The 19,251-nt window shown below is 42.3% G+C and overlaps 1 protein-coding gene across 1 annotated transcript in view; it reads left to right on the forward strand.

Moving 5' to 3' along the window:
• The window catches only part of LOC149084668 (blastula protease 10-like), a 37,638-nt gene that overhangs the window by 10,102 nt on the left and 8,285 nt on the right, over positions 1–19,251 (forward strand). Inside the window, exons 3-7 of the mRNA XM_089235081.1 lie at positions 712–855; positions 956–1,006; positions 5,234–5,411; positions 8,375–8,501; positions 12,827–12,902. Of these exons, the coding sequence (XP_089091207.1) occupies positions 712–855; positions 956–1,006; positions 5,234–5,411; positions 8,375–8,501; positions 12,827–12,902 (576 nt within the window). The remainder of the gene's footprint in view (positions 1–711; positions 856–955; positions 1,007–5,233; positions 5,412–8,374; positions 8,502–12,826; positions 12,903–19,251) is intronic.

Raw genomic sequence — 19,251 nt, forward strand, 5'->3', positions numbered from 1 at the left:
GAAAGATGAGAATAAGTAGTTAAATTTTTCGAGAATTTCTAAGGTGGGGCCTCAGAAAAATCACTTGGCCCGAGGTCCCATGATGCTCTTAAAACGGCCTTGCCCGGGCCCTAGATTATTCTCATCGTTTTCGTTTTTCACACTATAAGTTTATAATAGATAGAGCCCGTGAAAAGTATTCTGAAAGCCCGCCAAAGGTCTTAGCTTAGGAGCCCTACGCAGGGCCGTCTTAACGCCTACCCGGGCACAGCCCGGGAGCCTCAAGAGAAGAAGGGCCTCACAAAAACTATAACTGGTTGAAATTCTCGAGAGTTTACTAGGTAGGGCCTCAGAAAAATCCGTTGGCCCGGGGGCCTCCGATGCTCTTAAGACGGCCCTGCTTGCAGTATTTGCTTGTATCTTGCTTACAAATGCATTTTATTGGGTGCTAAAACAACGCCAATTCAGGAGACACGCCAACAACAGCATAAATTTGGTGGAGATTGATGATAATGCTACCTTTCTCAATATAACGATAACCCCCTCTACAACAATATTTTCTCTTGGTCCGCAGAGTACCGTTGTATTTAGGTTTATGTTACGGGGTTTCTCACTGTATCATTATTATACCATTAGTCTATGGAAACGATTTTTTCCCATTACTGTTTCCCCGCGAATAAGCATCCTAAGTGCGTTAAGTTCAAAACGGAATTCCGATGTTATTATCCTCAGGTTCATTCCAAAGGGGATTCTACTGAAGGTGCCATTTTCTTGAACAGAAGTTGCTTCTACGCACATTACCTGCACAGTGACGCTCTTTTCAACTCCGAAGACAGTTACGACTATGGTGGCGAGGCCGAAGACAAAACCGATGAGGTAAGAAATAATACGCTAATAAGTTTGATAGGAGAAATTTCCAGGTCCAAAAAAATGCAATTTTTTTTTTGATAGGATATGTTTCATATCTATTTTACAGCTTGAAAGTCGCAAGGCCGTGGAAGACCTTAAGAATGTGGCCGATGAAAAAGTGAGTCTCCGATAATCGTTATTTTTCTTCGAAATGATGATAATTGCTCGATGAAAGCTTAATTAATATAAAAATTACTCGACACTTAAGGTGCCGCTTGGTTAAGGTGCCGCACCGTAAATGTGCCGCTTGGTTAATTTTTACAAAATTAGGTTTGAGGAGGGCAGGCCGAATCAGATAACCCCCCAGGGCCATATTTGGTCCGCTGGCCAAGGGCCTTTATTCGATTCATCATTATAATGGTTTAGAGGGTGGGTCGCAATGAATTTATTAAAGGTAAATTTTGAATCCATAGCCTTCAAATAACATTGAAATTTACAGAAATTGATTATAGTAATATATAAAGGTATTTTCCCCTTCCGAAATTTTAGTTGAAAAAATATTTTTTTTGCATTAAAAAGATAAATTTTTGATCGTCGTGGGGAGGGGGGGGGGACGAGCCCCCCCCCCGTGTACGTCTCTGATACCACCAACATGCGTTAGGATTCAGAGGGGCAGAGCTGATGACGAAATTTTGCTGACAGGGGGGTCAGAGTTTTGCTGACTTTTGCTGACAAGGGGGAGGGGTGTTCAAAAATGGCTAAAAATTTGCTTACGTAATACTTGAACGGCCCCTATCTACGGTATAAAAATGGTGGTTAATCTCGAGGAGAAGATCTTAACCTTTTGTGTTCCACAGGGCCGGATCAACCAGTACCTCCTATAACTACAGCTATAGATGGTGTTGGCCGGATTAACCGGCAAAGTATAGAAATAAAACCGGTATTTCATACTTTGAGAAAAACGGCCAGGCATTGTATAGAATGCCGGATTTCATACTTTTCCGGTAACATATCCATGAAGGGAAAGAGGGGTGGGAGGGCTTGTAGGTGCTTGGTTTTTGAGCTTTATGAAGGAGATATCGATTTATATGAACTTATTCTGTTCGACAAAATCAGCGTTGGATTAACCATTAAGCAAAATAATCACGTGCTTAGGACAGTGCCGTCTTAAGGCATGGGCCCACCCGGCCACGGCCCGGGGGCCTCACAAAAATGGGATCTGGTTGAGATTTTCGAAAATTTGCCTGGTAAATAAGGGCCTCAGAAAAATCATTTGGCTCTGGGGCCCATGATGCTCTTAAGACGGTGTACACAAAGTAAAAAATGTAAATTTTTATACCACCCCTCCTCTAACTTCCAATTAAACAGTTGCTGCTCTTTCTCTTCTGATCCCAGCAAACAAATGAAATGTTTCTAACCCCATTATTCCCTGAGATATTTAAATTCAAAAGTCGGAGACAGGTCCGGGCTTAAGAGAATTTCGCGGCCCAATGCAAAAAAAAAAATTTTGCGGCCCCTCTAAATTTTTTTTTTTTTATGTAGTTGCTCCCCGACTTACAAACTTTTCGAGTTACGAACATAAGTCTTTAAGGGGAAATATTTTTTTCCAGAAAGAACGCATTTTATTACACCCATTTTTTCATCATTTCAGGAACGCGTTGATAGTCTCTGGATCGTAATCAAACACGACCCATTGAGAAGGAACGGCATTTAGGGGTCATTCAAGTATTACGTCAACATCGATGGGGGTTTCCGATTTGCTGACTTTTGATGACAAGTGGGGAGGGGGTTTCGGGTGATGCTTACGTCATCAACCACCCTTTATGAAGATATGAAATATTCTTAATGGCATCTTATTCGGTGCGCCAAAAACCGAAAAAAACCTTTGGATAGTTATTGGGCACCTGAACTAACATTCTACCTATTGATAAGTCCCCTACAGAGCCACTTTAATGATCTCTAAATGTTTCATGGATCCTTCGAGTGCTCTGGAAATGTTTCCGGGACGCTTAAGTGCTCTGGAACTGTGCCACGGATCACTTAAGTAATCTGGGAATGTTCCGCGTGTAACTTGAGTGATGTAGAACCGCACTGGGGGCCGCTGAAGTGCTCTAAAACTGTGCCACATGTCACTCAATTGATCTCTAAATGTACCACGGATCATTTAAGCGGTCTGGAACTGTGTCGCGGGTTACTTAAGAGAAATTTGAATGTGAAAGTGATCTTTGAGGCCTACTTCAGTGATCTGAAAATGTTCCCCGGGCCAGTTAAATGCTCTGGAATTGTGTCACGGGTCATTTAAGCGATTTTTAAATGTGCCGCTTAGTTCATTTTTACAAAATTAGGTTGAGGGGGGAGGGCAAGCCACATCAGGTAACCATCAGGGCCACGTTTGCTCTGCGGGTTTATCATATATGGCTGAAAGGGTAGGTCGCAATGAATTTCTTAAAGAGGAATTTAGAGTTCTTACCATTCAAATAGCATTGAAATTAACAGAAATCGATTTTAATAACTTATAAAAATATTTTCTTTCAAAATGTTAATTTTTAAAAAAAAAATTTCCATTAAAAAATTTTTTTTTTTCGTCTTGGGGGGGGGGGGGGGGGAGCGCACGAGCCCCCTATGCTCCCTCCCGCGTACGTTTCTGATCTCACCAATATGCGTTAAGTGGTAGGGGGCAGTGCTGACGAAATTTTGCTGACATAAGGGAGGGAGAGGGTCAGAGTTTTGCTGACTTTTGCTGACAAGGGGAGAGGGAGAGGTCAAAAATGGCTAAAAATTTACTGACGTAATACTTGAACGGCCCCTTAAATTAATTTTGCAAAATTCATAAGTTATTAATAATAATTAGCGTGGTCTACCTGCTGACACTTCACCGTGGCTCGAACCATATTGAACAGACATCAGTTTTTGTCATATTTAAAGCGCTTCATCATCATCTCTTTATCAAATATACGTTGCAATTCGATAACTTTGATCATTTTTGGAATTTTTTATTGCTGGTTTTGTTTAATTAACGTAAATTAATAGAAGTAAAGGAATCAAGTACTGGGATTCCATGACTTCCACAAGAGTGGGGCTGACAGGCAGGGTCGTCTTAAGAGCATCATAGGCCCCCCGAGCCAAGGGATTTTTTGGAGGTCCTACTTGAAAAATTCAACTACGTCTCGTTTTTCTGAGGCACCTCTTCTCTTGAGGCCCTTCGGGAACGGCCCGGGGTAGGGGAGGCATGCGTTAAGACTGCACTGCCTAAGGCTCGCACCAGGCGTCCTGCTTTTTCAGTTTTGAATCTGGTAACCCTATCTAAAGACCACATAATCCGTATTTTCACTTATTTGTTCGATCATCCATATTGTCCGATTTTTTTTTGTGGAGAGGAATAATTATTTTTTATACATAAAAAAATCGATTATTGCTAATTTACGAGTTTTGTTTTACCGAAATTTTCATTTCATAAAAAAATTTTATTCTAAAAATAAATATAACTAAGAACTCTATCTTTAATCAATGTAAGAGTTGCCTGAAATTTCGAGATTAGATGGCAGCACCAACAGTATATAAATCAAGCCTCAGAATATCTGTCGTCTGCTTCTCTCCAGGTTCCCTGTTTTGGACGTCTCCTTGTGTCCTGAAAAATTTACTGAACTGGAAGTTGGAACTGCCACTTCTGTTTGTGAGCTTAGCTTGTAGGGAACCGAACAAACCGACTTCTTGTCTGTCGTCTGCTCATTAAGAGGTTCTTTGTTTTTGACGTCTCCTTATGCTCTAATAAAATAACCGAACTTTCAATTTAAATTTCCAGTTCAGTTTATGAGCTTTGTTCATAAGGAACTGAGCGGAATAAAGAATATAGTTTTTATTTTAAATTTCATCATCACCACTTGAGTCACTTTTAAATTCGAGATTAGATGGCAGCACATTACTATAAAGTGTAGTGTGGAAATTCACTTACGCAAGAAGACGCACTTCTTATCTCAAGATGACGCAAACTAAGTTGCATATTTACCATTATTTACACCACACAAAAGCAAATATTTCCTCGTTCATCTTCTATAAATATACAGTGCGTCCAATATAATTGTACCCTTATATCGCGGTTTCCGGTTTCCCCAGTATCAATGCCGTCTCAATGCATAGGTTCACCCGGGGGCCCTCAAGTGCTGAAGGAGGCCTCGTTATAATGAGATTTGGTATTATGAATTTCGAAAGCATAGAAATTTATAAGTGTATTTTTAGCTAATTGGAGATCCCCAGAATATCACTTTGCTTGAGGGTCATGACGGCCCTGCCCAGTACAGTATTATGTAGGTCTACTGTTAACAAAATGCTTATATTGACTGATTTTGCTTGACCCTCTAATCATTTTCCTGATTTATTCTTTGATGGTTTTCTCTCTCTATCTTAGCTCCTGCTATTCGGTGGAAATCCAAGCATAACTGAAACTGGTGAACGCATCGTCGAGGGTGATATCGTCATCCCCAAATACGCCGAGGACCACAAGGAGCTGTCGACTCATCGCAAGGCCACCATCAACCTTCTGGCACTGTGGCCCAGGGCGACTGTCTACTACACCATGCATTACTGTACGAAAAAAACCGATATTCTCGTACGAATTAACGTTAGCAACCTTGTGGGAATTTCGCGAATAGTTTGAAATTTTACTCACGATTGAATTGGTTCTACGACATTTGGAATTCAGAAATGAAATCTCACAATCAATATTAGTGACTAGTGGATTTTTTCACCAAGCTTTCTGGTCTGACTCAGCAGGCCCGTTGCCAGAAATTTCGTTCGGGGGCGGTGGGGGGGGGGACCAAAGTGATAGAGCAATAGATTCGGCCATCTTTTTCCGGTCATTTTCTCACATTTCGGTGAGAAGTCCAAAGTCCTCCCTCCCGCTACGGCAAAGTGACTCAGCATCCCGTTTTTTTGTCCCTCCCCGATGTTTGTGACCTCTTACTCTTGGTTCGATTGTTTTTGCTTTGATTGCGATAATAACATGAAATATAACTTGCCTTTGTGGTCTAATTGGAAATTATTGGAATTATTTCTCGCTGACATGATTGAACGCGTAGTTCAGCTCTCACTGTTCAGATAGGCGGATTGGAAGTTTTGTCACCCTTCTCCCATTCTGGTCTGATTTCCTTTTTTGACCACTCGTTCCACAAATTTTCCACCGGAGCTACAACTCCTAGCCCCTGCTCTCTGTCTTCAATTCACTCTTTTGGCACTCACATGCTCACACATTTTCTTCGTCGCTCTTTAAGTCACTCACTAATCTGGTCCCTTGCTCTCTGGTCACTCTTTTGGTCATTCACTTGTTTGAACCCTCTTTTGGTCATTCACTTGTTTGAACACTCTTTTGGTCATTCACTTGTTTGAACACTCTTTTGGTCATTCACTTGTTTGAACACTCTTTTGATCACTCACATGCTTGCACATGCTCTAGGTCACTCACATGCTTGCACATGCTCTAGGTCACTCACATGCTTGCACATGCTCTAGGTCACTCACATGCTTGCACATGCTCTAGGTCACTCACATCTTCATAACTCTCTGGGTCACTCGTTTGGTCTTTCACTGACCTGATCGCTTGCTCTGTTTGTCGCTCACATACTTGCAAACTCGCTAGGGCACTCTTTGGAGTTAGCTCACTGTGACCTGGTCCATTTCTCTTAGATCACTGTTTTGGTCACTCGTGTGCTTTCAAATTCTGTGGTCGATGATTTGATTACTCGCAAGCTTACGAAGTCTCTAGGTCACTCACCAACTCATTTAGTCATCACTCTTTTTGTCACTCTCCGATATGATCCCCTCGTAAATTACTCTTTTGGTCATCCACTTCCTTTTGGTCGCTCACCGATGCAGTCCCTCGCTCTCTACGCAGAGGCGGATTTATGGAGGATTCACCGCCCGTAAGCTTTTGATTTTGCTGCTCTTCTTTCATTATACTGACCTTCAATTATTCCTAAAATTCCCCCCCCCCCACGAATTCACCACCTTGAGCCCCCCTCCCCCCACTCCCGTAAATACGCTTCTGCAGTGTACTGCACATACTGGGCAAATGCTGTGTGCTTCTGCAGACAGCCGGACGAATTGCCGTTCACTGGCAACATTTGTCCCAGCTTTTTGGTTTGGCAATGTTGTTGAGTGTAGTCCGCAGTTTGCCCTCCAATGGGCTGACACCAGTTTACAGGGTGACTCAGTGGACAATAGTCCAGGGCGACAAGTTCAGAAGAGTGGCAAATTTGAGGAATGAGTAGCCAAAAAAATTTGTAGAATGCGAGAAGGATGGCAAAATCTGTATAACCCTAAATAAATCCGCCTCTGACGATCAGTGTCATCTTAACACATGGGCCTACTTGGGCATGGCCCGGGGCTTCAAGGGCAGGAAAGATTTCGTAAAAATGAGATCCGGTTAAAATTTTCGAAAGTAAGCGTGTAAATTGGTACGGACAAGCATTTCTAGCCATGTAGGACCTCAAAGATACCACTTTGCCAGGAGGTCCTTGATGCTCTTGAGACTGAATGCCCTGCTGCTCGGCCCTGATGCCGAGACAGTAAAAGCAGTGAACAACCTAGCGAAACTGCAAGCACATTAGTGGGCAAAAGAGTGACTTGGAGAGTGAGCAAGCATTTGAATGAACAAAACAGTGAGCTACAGAGTGAGGGATCAGATCAGTAAGTGACCTAGAGCACGTGCGTGCAAGCATATGAACGACCAAACGAATGACCTACAGCAAGTGTAACCGTGTAAATGATCAAAATAGTGACCTTTAAATCAAGGAACCATGTGATTGAGCAACCAAAAGAGTGACCTAGAGCGTGTGCAAGCACCAATATGAGTGACCAAAACAGTGCGAAAGCATGTGAGTGACTAAAAGAGTGATTTAGAGACACAGGTGTACTTGCACGAGAGGAGGGAGGCACAAGCGGGACGTAGCACGGGGTGGCGAATTCGAGGAAAGAAGAGTCAAGAAAATTAGACTAGAATGTGAGAAGGAGGGGGCGGCGAAATTCGTGTGGCCCGCAGGCGGCAGAACCTATAAGTGCGGAATCCTTCTTGAAGCTTTCCTGGCGATTTCTGTGAGCAATATTTTGCTCAAATTACAAACTATTGGGGAGGGGGGGGGGGGTCTGACAAAACGCCGTTGTAGATGATTTTGCCGGCAGTTTCTACTCCTCTCACAGATAAAATGCTTTATTGGCTATTCTTGGACGTAGAACACAAAATTTCCTCACAACACGTGGCCGAGATAGACCTGGAAGTCTGGGGGGGGGGGGGGGGGGGTCACGATAATGATGATGTCAATTCATATGTTATCGCTAAAGCTCGATAGCCGTTAATGGCTATCGAGTCATTCCTAGCGGATTAACTGCTTTAATACCTAGATAATCTGTAGAATAACTGATTTCTGCACTTTAGCGGTAGTAATATAGAAAATTAATTTTTCGTCTAATGATATAAATATTCGAATAGTTTTGATCCGTCTCATATATTCTATGTTCATTTACATTCACGTCGTATTTTTGCATGATTTCACAGCTCTGAATCCACTCGGCCGGAAGATGATACGGGAGGCGATGGAACATTGGGAGAATATGACTTGCGTGCGATTCGTGGAGAGGAGCAGTCAGTTATGGTACCTCCGTTTCAGAGGAGATCGGACAGGGTATGTGCATCAAATACAATTTTAAGCAAAACATTTCATATATAATTTAAGCATAGATTATAAGGGGTGACACCAGAACTCTCTCCTCGCCAAATTGAGAGGGATGACAGAAACACTTCGAGACAAACAATTTTTTTTTTCCCCAATGGAACCTATGGTCACAAACGACTTTCATTTTCAGCGTATTTAACAAACAATTTCAACCACTGGTGACGAAAAAAGGGAGAGGGAATCCCCAAAGTAACCTGGGAGCGAGAGAGAAAAATCATTTTCTCCATGCACATATAATATACAGTGCATCCCGCTTATAACGTTTTCGAAAAAAAAGCGTCACGGAAAATCGTTAAAGCGTGGGAAACGTTTTAAACGGGAAATCTCAATAAATATTGGTGACAGTTGGGAACAAGAAAATGAGACATAGTAAGCGGGAACGTTATAAGAGGGATTCATTGTGTATTGGAGAGGGGGAAAAAGGAATTTATTTCCCCCCTCCCCCATATAAAAGTGGTTCTCAAACTTTTGTCACCCGCTGCTCTTTTGAACAATTCATGGCTCACCAGTGACTCCCCAGAATAGTTTAATAGATACAGTATAATCTCGATTATCCGGTCCAGTCTCTTGGCGCCATCGCGACGCCAAATCAATGGAGCTGTCACCAAACTGCACTAAGTTTGTTGCCAGTTTGGAGATATTTACACAGATATTACCAATATCCCCAGCTCTCCGTGACCCCAGACAAAGATTGGCAACGCCCCTCGGAGCCGCGACGCACACTTTGAGAAACGCTGCTGCATAATTGGAGACTGTGACTCTTGACCTGTGAACAGAAGGAAGAAATTTCCTTGCGCTCATCATGATGTGAGCGAGGTTGCCATACTTTGATGACTTCTGAAGTTGGTTAATGCATGTATCCTTCAAATAAAGTGGATTGTGTGACCCCTGTGGTACAATCACAAAAGTTGTTTATCTGTACTATTACTCATTTTAACAATAATTCTGAGACGCCCTGTATCACTTACACCAGAGGTCTCCAACCATTTTCTTAGTCGTGAGCACTGGCTAAATGAATGAACGCCAGGGTCTCTGCCACCGGAGTTATCCCGTAGCCGAGATTTCTTCCAGCCCAGCTTCGTGGCAGAGTCTGGAACAAAGTGAGTGCACCTAACAGTCTGAGTGTGTAGCGATTGTTGTGTATGTATTTCAGTGCTGCCATCTATGCTTCAAATTGTGAGTGAAGTGCAATGATTGAATATTTGTAACGTTGTAGGCCTGCTCTCTGTAGCGAGACTTTTTAACGGGGAGATCGGCTCGCATATTCACGCCTTGAAGTTGGGAACCACATAAAACCAACTTCAGCCTACCACCACTGAGGGGGTTCGAACGCGGATCCTCGCATCGCGAGTCCGTCACTATAACCACTCGACCACCACAGCTGCCGTGAGCACTGGCTGTACCTATCATCAAAACACGAGCACCCTTACGGAAAGTTTGACGTACAAATGCATGAAGTGAGAATGATTTCAGTCCTTGAATGTAATTTGTACGAGGTGTTTAATTGGAACTTTGATCAAGTGCTCGCGAGCACGAAATCGAACACGAGTATCGAGCCCTCTAAGTTAACTAGGCTGGGGTATCCGGGGTAATGCCCGGGCGGGGTTCACAAAAAAAAATAGACACTCATTTTGCATAATAATAACTTTTTCAAGAGGCCCCAAGAAAAAGTCTGTCCCGAAAAGGCCTTAATGTTCAAACTCGAAAATTTTAAAGAGATCTCATTATCACGAGGGCCTCTCTGCAGTCAAGGCCACTAGGCCGTGCCCGGGTGGGCCCATGCGTTAAGACGGTGGAGGACCAGGTCTTTGAGCGCCCTGAAGAGTGACGAAAAACAAGATACAGATTGAATCTCGAATCAAGATTCAGGTGTTCTTAGTTTTTCCCGAGTTTACATGTACTTGAAACACAACACAACTTCTTAATCGACAATCCAGATGTGCTAATGATGACTCATGTTTTTTACCCAAATTTTCAGTCTGAGACAAAAGTATTTTCCCCCATCCCTCTGGAACGTCACCTCATTCACCAACCAAACAGGAGGAGAGGCTCTAATATTCATCTGTCTCCCGGGTGCAAACCTCACGTTCCGCCCCTGGAGACGACCCTGGTGGGAGCGGTGCCGATTTAACGCACGGCCCGGGGGCCGTCAAGAGAATAAGGGGACTCAGAAAAATGAGAAGTACTTGAATTTTTTTAGAATTTGCCAGGTAGGGCAAATATTTTTAGAGCATATTTGCATATTTTTAGAGCCTATTTGCATATTTTTTAGAGCATATTTTGTCACTTTTTAGTGCATATTTTGTCACTTATTAGTGCATATTTGCATATTTTTAGAGCATATTTGCAGAGCATATTTGCATATTTTTAGAACATATTTGCATATTTTTAGAGCATATTTGCATAGTTTTAGAGCATATTTGCAGAGCATATTTGCATATTTTTAGAACGTATTTGCATATTTTTAGAGCATATTTTGTCAATTTTTAGTGCATATAATCCGGGCTTTACTCATGAGCCGTAAGAGCTGTAATCTTATATTTTCCTTCCTTTTAGGTTTTAATATTTTACGTAATCTAAATTTCTTTAATATAGAGTTGAACCTTGTGTTAATGCCAAAATATCTACTTCTAGGATTCCAGGGCGGAAACTAGGACAGCGGAGCGTTTACAGCGGGGGGGGGGGGGGGGGAGGGAAAGGTTTTAGCACAGCCTATAACTCAGGACGGCAGGTTGGGTGGGGCAGCAAATTTGAGGTATCAGTAGTCAAGAAAATTTGAATAGAATGATTTTGTTTATATGTGAAACTGCTCAACCGAATGCTTATTTTCAGTCTAAATCTTCCAACACGATGTAAATAACAGTGGGTAAGAGAGCAAATTTTTATAAGGGTTTTCTTGTCCACTTTTCTTTCTAAAAATTGTTTAGGAAAGCACATTTGTAGTTTGAATTTACATGTAAAAAGCTTCAAATACATGCACAATTTTGTTATAAAGAAGGAGAGAGGGAGAGAGAGATGGCGATTCTCCACAATATATTTTACATGGCTGTAAAAATCACTTGAGTGAATATTTTTTATTTATAAACCTGCTGCGTGTGTGTTTGTCTGGTTATTTTTATCCTTAAAATTGCCACTCCCAGCACCTTCTAGAGATAGAAGGCCTCAGCAGTCTGCTTGTGACGTCAGTAAGTAGTCTATTTCCCCTCAGAATATTCGGGGGAAAACCCTAAAACCCTTCTATCTCTAGGAGGTGCTGGCACGGCCCGGGGGAAGCCTCAACAGAAGAAAGGGCCTTACTAAAATAAGATCTGGTTGAAATTGTCGAGAATTTTTGCCAGGTAGGGCCTCAGAAAAATTACTTTGTCCGGGAGTCCACGATGCTCTTCAGACGGCCCTGCCACTCCCCTCAAGTTTTGTAGCTCCTCCAATTTGTCCCTTCTTGTAATTCTGGCTCTGCCTATAATGTTGAGTGTTTAGAGTAAAAAAGTTATGGAATTTTTTCATCGACTTTAGGGAGAAGATTTTCAGCACCGTTGGGGTGGGGGGGGGGCGGCGTCATTCGAGTATTACGTTAGCATCGGGGGGGTTTGATGACAAGGTGGGGGGGGGTTTGAAGAATACCCTTTATAAAAAATATTAAATATAATGACATCTTTATTTCCCCTCTTTTTTTTAGGAATACCAAAAACGAGAAAAACCTTTCCCTCTCTCTCTCTAGTCTGTGAACACCTGAACTAACATTCCTATAGGTAAGTCCTCTAGTAGACCCCTCAAACCTTTCTAAGACCTCTGTAGACCACTCTCACGTCTTGTTTTACTTATGAAGGGGGGGGGGGCTCGAACGCCCATGCAAATTTGTGGAAACGTTCTGAGCACCCCCAGAATTGATTCAGAAATAAACATTTCCTATATGAAACTCAAGACGAGCACCCACAGGGTCGAAAGACTTCCAACGCCCCTACCTGTACCCATCATCAAAAAAAGAACACCCCTGCGGCAAGTTTAACATACGAATGCACATGAAATCAGGATGATTTCAATCCGTGGACAAAATTTGTACAAGGTGTTTAATTAGAACGTTGATCAAGTGCTAGCGAGCACGAAATCAGACACGAGCATCGAGCACTCCGGGTGCTTTAGGGGGGGGGGGCACCGTAGTGCTCGTGATGGTGCTCGACGAGATGAAAATGCCCGTCTCATACTCTGGTTTTTCTTTATTATCGCTTTTGTCATCTCAATGCCTCGAACCTAATTCTTATTGTTTGTAAACGCAGGTGTTGGTCATCGATGGGAAGGAATCTGCTGCCTCTAATTGGCCAGGATCTCTCGATCGGTAATCGATGCGAAAAGGTATGAAGGTATTCCTGTTTTTGTTTACTTGTAGCAGGATCCACCCCCCGCAACTCGAGCAAAAACTGGTTTTGAGGTATGGTTAGCATGGGTGCGGGTGCTTCAATGGTAGATTTTACGTATCCACACCTCAAGACTGGTTTTTGTGCATGCTAAGAATCGCGTAGCACGGCGGGTATGGATTCGGCTTGGGGTGTGAGTGATTTGACGTAAACCAGAAACGCAACTCTCCATCCAGCCAATATACTCTTCAGTCTTAAAAATTCTGCACTTCGATTTTAACTTGATTATATATATTTAATTTGATTCTTCGATTTACATAATTTTTGATTTCCTTGCACTATATGTAATCCTTGACGTATCAATGAATTTTGGTTTTACCGGAGATGCCCTGGTTCTCCCCTCCTCCCGGGGAGCCGAAGTGCTTACGTTGCTACTTGCCACAAAGCCTGGGTGTCTCGTGGTTTCCCCAGTCTTAAAAATTCAATAACTCAGATTTTTGACAACTTATCACGAGCGGCATCAAAACATAAGAGGGAACAGCTTGGATAAGACATCAGTTTCATACTTGGGAGTACCATAGCACAAAGTCGGTGGGTGTAATATTAACAAAATAAAATTTCATATCGAGGAAGCATTAAAGACACGAATCCTCCGCGGGGAAAACAATACTATACTTAACCTATGGGCTCTTAGCCTATGGGTCACAGGGGCCTCAGAGATTGGTTATTCAAATCCACCAATAGCCAGGGACTCTCAATCCAAATTTGATTCGTGGCGGCCTCCGAGATGGGTCGGAGGCCGCAGGTATTTTTTAAAAGAGGATTTATTCCCAAATTTTCCCTTCTCATACATGCACTTACACAACTACACATACATTACTCACTTGTCCTTCTCTTCACCGGGGGTCCCCAAGGGGCCCCAGTCTTTATGTTGGCTAATGGCCCGCTTTAAGGGCCAGTCACCATCGTGAAATTTTGAGTCTGGTCTGGTCTGGTTAGGCCGCAGGTTTATTTAATTTATAAACTATTTAATTTCAATTTATTCATTTATTTAATTTCAATTTATTCATTTATTTAATTTCAATTTATTCATTTATTTAATTTCAATTTATTCATTTATTTAATTTCAATTTATTCATTTATTTAATTTCAATTTATTCATTTATTTAATTTCAATTTATTCATTTATTTAATTTCAATTTATTCATTTATTTTATTTTATCAAATTTCTGATTGCGCCTTTTGCGATACGATTTTATACAACTTTTTATGATTATTTATTATCCGTGCCCGTTGCACTTTCACTTTAACTTGATTAATTTGATTCTTTTTACATAATTCTTAATTTCCTTTCACCATATGTAATCTTTGACGTATCAATAAATAATGGTTTTGCCGGAGATGCCCTGGACCTCCCCCCTTCGGGGGGGGGGAGCCGAGGAGCTTACGTTTCTTCTTGCGACAGAGCCTGGGTGTCTCGCGGTTTCTCCAGCTAGGGATTCTAAAGCTTTGGGTCGCAACACAAACTTAATTCACAGGAGACTACTACTACTCTACTACTACTGAACCACACATGCGCCTCTTCCATATTCCTCTGCGGAACTTCTAACGAATTGGTGCATGTTGGAATGTGTGTGTGTGCGTATATGTGTAGTGAACGTGAAGTTTGTTTCTGCGTAATGCTTGTTGTGTGTAGCGCTTCCATCTATCAATTTTTTCTAACTGTGAGTGAAGTGTAATGATTGAATAATTGTATTGTTGTAGGCCTGTTTCTCTCTGTTAGGAGACTTTTTAACGAGGAGATCGGCTCGCATTTGCGCCTCGATGTTGGGAACCACAGAAAATCAAATTCAGCCGACCACCACTATGGCGACGGTGGGGTCGAACCCGGATCGTCGCGATATTCACAGGAGACTACGAGATGGGTCGGGTCATGACTCAAACTTGATTCGCAGAGGCTTCCGAGAAGAGTCGTACGAACCCATTTACAGCCAAGGGTTTTTGAGCTATGGATCACGACCACAAACATAATTAGTAGGGTTCTTCGAGATGGGTCGGGTCATGACCTTAGAGGAGGTATATATTTTCTTTAAGGTCATGACCCAAACTTGATTCGCAGGGGCTTCCGAGATGGTTCACAGGGATTCTAGAGCCACGGGTTGCAACACAAACTTAATTCACAGGAGACTACGAGATGGGTCGGGTCATGACGCAAACTTGATTCGCAGAGGCTTGCGAGATGGGTCGTTAAAATCTATTTACAGCGAGGAGCTCTTCAGCTAATGAGTCCCGACCAAAACTTTATTTGCAGGGGCTTCCGAGAAGAGTCGTACGAACCCATTTACAGCCAAGGGTTTTTGAGCTATGGATCACGATCACGACCACAACCATGATTAGTAGGGCCTTCGAGATGGGTCCGAGTCATGACCTTGGAGGAGGCATATATTTTCTTTAATGTCATAACACATAACATTCTACTTTTTGTTTTTTACATTGTTATATACCGAATATTATTGCGCTGGGGGGGGGGGGGGGGAGTCCGTGGATTTCATTTTTATCGGCACATTTTAAGTCACACATCCGTAGCTTTCACCTGTATGTCACGAAGTACCCATGGAAGACCAAAGGTTAAGAACCCCCCTGCTTTAGAGGAAGTTATATTATCTGAGTTGTGTTCCTGTTGGCTGGACCAGGGTCAGCAATATTGTGGTTCAACAAATTGGACTGTATCGAATCTTCCAGCATGCTTAATGACCACACTAATCTATGACCTCCCCCCCCCCACAGCAGTAGAGCTGACTATTAGGGGTCCAGTCCAGGACCCAGGAAAATGATTAAATTATTACTATTCTTTCCACACTGTAAATTCATTACATGGGCTGTCCCAGATTGTTTAAACAGCAGATATATCTGCGACCGGTGATTTCAGATAGGAAACATACTTTCAATCAGAAAAAAAAAACTTTTCAAATAACGTGCGGTTACTCAAAATGTCTTAAATTTCCCATCAGGGCCGTAACTAGGCAGGTGAACCCACACAAGGCCCACTTGGAAGAGGGGTCTGGAATAGGCCGAAAAATAGGCCAGATGAGTCCTAAAGTCAAATTTTTGCACAGGCCACAGGAATGGCTAGCTACGGCCCTGGGTAGCATTCATAATTAAATAGAAAAAAAAAAAAATTATGTAGACCCTTCGTTCCAAAACTTCGAATTAGTGAAATGCAAATACAGCTCTGAGAAGTGATTTACAAAAAATAAAAATTGCATCTTTTTAAAATATGAAATTTTTCGCAAATGACATTTCAGAGCTGTATTTGCATTTCCATAATTGAAAATTTTACCACACTGGGACTGCACAAAAAGTTGATTTCTTTCATTTGTTTTAAAGTATAAGATTCCCGCACCCTCATACAAATTTTGAGATTTTAAGTAACAGCACGTCATTTTGAATACTTTTTGCAATCGAAAGTACTGCATGTTTCTAAAGTCAATCGTTACAGAGACATAGCCTGTACTGGGGCCCGCCAAAGATCCCGGCCGCGTAATTACATCCTGAAAGATAAGGCGGGGTTAAAGATGCAAAAGGGGGTTTAAAATGCATAATGCCCCAGCGTACCTGGTTCATTTGATAAATAGTTTAAATTTACCTCTGCGTTACCGATGATTATGCATAATGCCCAAGTGCAATCGATGAATTTGATATATGGAAAAAATTCCCAAATAAGTCTAGTATGTTTGACCTACCCCGATCTCAGGGTTTGTCACGACCCCTGAAGCTGATTTTTCAAATCTCCCTGAAGTCGCCCCCCCCCCCCTATGCATAATCATCACCGGTAAAAGCAGTAACTATCAAGGATTTGTCGAATTGACCAGGGGATTGTGTATAATCGACCCTATAAATTAAATTTTTTTTAGTGTTTATCAAATTTACCAACTACCTTATTTATGTTTGGGTATTATACATAATAGACGATTGATGATTATTAATAATAACCGATTATCACATTAACCGTATAACACATACTGTCTGCTGAAGCATTTTGAACCTCTTGCTTCTTGAGCCCCGTCTCGTTTTTTAGTGACGAAATAGTGATCTTGGCCCCACGGTAAAATCCTATGTATAGGATGGAATAATGCATTCCGGCATGGGGGAGGGGGGGTCCTATGGCAGAATGTGATGACCATACCTTTATCCATCAAAGGAAATTTTATTCTGTAAAGGTGATGGAGAGAGACGCACATCCCAGAACGAAAACGCAGGAATAGATTGAACTGTGAAAACTGGCGGGAAATGAACTAGGTAGGCATCATTTCAGACTCTTAAATTGACCACCATCTTTTCCTAAATTGAGTCCAGTGGGGATGGGGAGACTTTATTGTAGAATTTCTGAGGTGTCACGTTTTGTCCTTTCAATCCAACAAAGGTGTTGATGAAACAATGATGCAAAGAAGGCTAGAGAAAAAGTGGTGAAACGCTTGCATGACCTCGCGAAAACAATAACCAGACTAGAAAATCCTGAAAAATCCCCAGGCTCGCTCATCCGCCATATTTGTTCAGAGTATGACGTCAATATTATCGCCACAGCCGATAGCTGTTCCCTATGCAGTTTTTTTTAACGATTTTACGTCCCTTTGAACTAAGGCAACTCGAATGCTGGGCAGACTCACCACTCTCAATCTCAGTTTTTTTTTCAAAGTGACGTCAAATAGCGACATAGGGAACAAGGATTGTTTGTAGCGGTAACACCGACGTCACACTTTGCGCAAAGATGGCAGATAAGTCAGCCTAGGTTTCCAGAAGTGGTCATAGTGACGGACTCGCATCGCTAGGACCCAGGTTCAAATCCCACCGTTGCCACAGTAGTGGTCGGCTGAAGATAGTTCTCTGTGGTTCCCAACTTCGAGGTGCGAATGCGAGTCGATCTCCCAGTTAAAAGGTCTTGCCACAGAGAGCAACAGACCTACAACTGTACAATTATTCAATCATCACACTTCCCTTATAGTTAGAAAATTTGACGGCAGATGGCAGCGCTATACGTAACAAGCATTAACCAAAACAGACTTCACGTTAGGTTCACAACACGTACGTGCACAGCTTCCAGGATGGCCCAGGCCTTTTTCGAGACCAACTGTTACAATCTCTTCATTGAGACAGAGCGGGCCATGATCTGGTTAGGAGGAGGAGGTTTCCAGTTTTCCTAGAAACAGTATAGAAAAATTTGTTTTGCTGCTCTAAAGCCCCGTTTACATGTGTAATATTATGGTAGCATTTGGGAGTTTTGGCAACTGCTTGACGACTTTATTCCCTCGTAGGGAAAGAGGAGGAAAAATTTACATCCTCTTCTATGAGGATTTTTTGTGGGTGCATACTCGATTTCCAATAATGCTTTGCGATTTTTCCCTGTATTGCGGAATGAAAAAAAACAAACCGGATTTTTCATTTCCCATGGAAACGTGGCTTAAGATGGAAGGCGGAGTCCGCTCGGTATATTCCACGCGCCTTAAACCCGACAAGTGCATGTTTTAATTTGAGCTGAAGTGACCCAGAGTGGATCAACGCCACCCATAGAACAAGGCCCTCCCCCCCGCACGAAGCTCGTGACGTCACTGAAGATCGTCATTTCACCTATGGTGACTGTATAAGGATATAGTGGTTATGTAGTGGCAATTAGATACACTTATATAGTGGCTATAATTTCACCTATTGCCATTGGATATACTGCGAAAAAAGGTAAAGATATCCCATGCCGGCCTGCTATATCCAATGTCAATAGGTGAAATGGCCTTCTTCAGTGACGTCACGAACTTCGTGCGGAGGGGCCTTGTTCTCTAGGTGGTGTTGAGTGGATCCGGGGCATGGAATGGGAGCGATAGCTCTCCCTAATAGCCCAATACCATGGGGGAGAAATGGATCTCTTTCGTAAAAACACGGGCGATGGCACAACACCACCACCTACAGAACAAGGCCTCCGTGCGAAGCTTGTGACGTCACTTAAGGCCATTTTACCTATTACCATTGGATATAGCAGGCCGACGCATGCGATATCTTTACCTTTTTTTGCCGTATATCCAATGGCAATAGGGGAAATGGCCTTCATCAGTGACGTCACGAGCTTCGTGCGGAGGCCGTGTTCTGTAGGTGGTGTTGGATGGCAGCGACCATTAATACACAATAAGCAACTGTTTATAATCCACAAATACCCCTTCAACTCTCGTAACACTTTATCCATCATAATATTATTTCCAGACACGAATTCCGAGTTGTTTATCGTTAAGATAAAAATCTAAGAAACCTGATTGTTATCTGCGGTTTTTGTTCAGCTGTTGTGTAATTTTTGTTCCTTGTTT

Source organism: Pholcus phalangioides, unplaced genomic scaffold (genome assembly GCF_987345545.1).
Source record: "Pholcus phalangioides strain wild (caught in Gottingen) unplaced genomic scaffold, Ppha-v1.0 ptg000008l_1, whole genome shotgun sequence".
NCBI classification, from domain to species: domain Eukaryota; kingdom Metazoa; phylum Arthropoda; class Arachnida; order Araneae; family Pholcidae; genus Pholcus; species Pholcus phalangioides.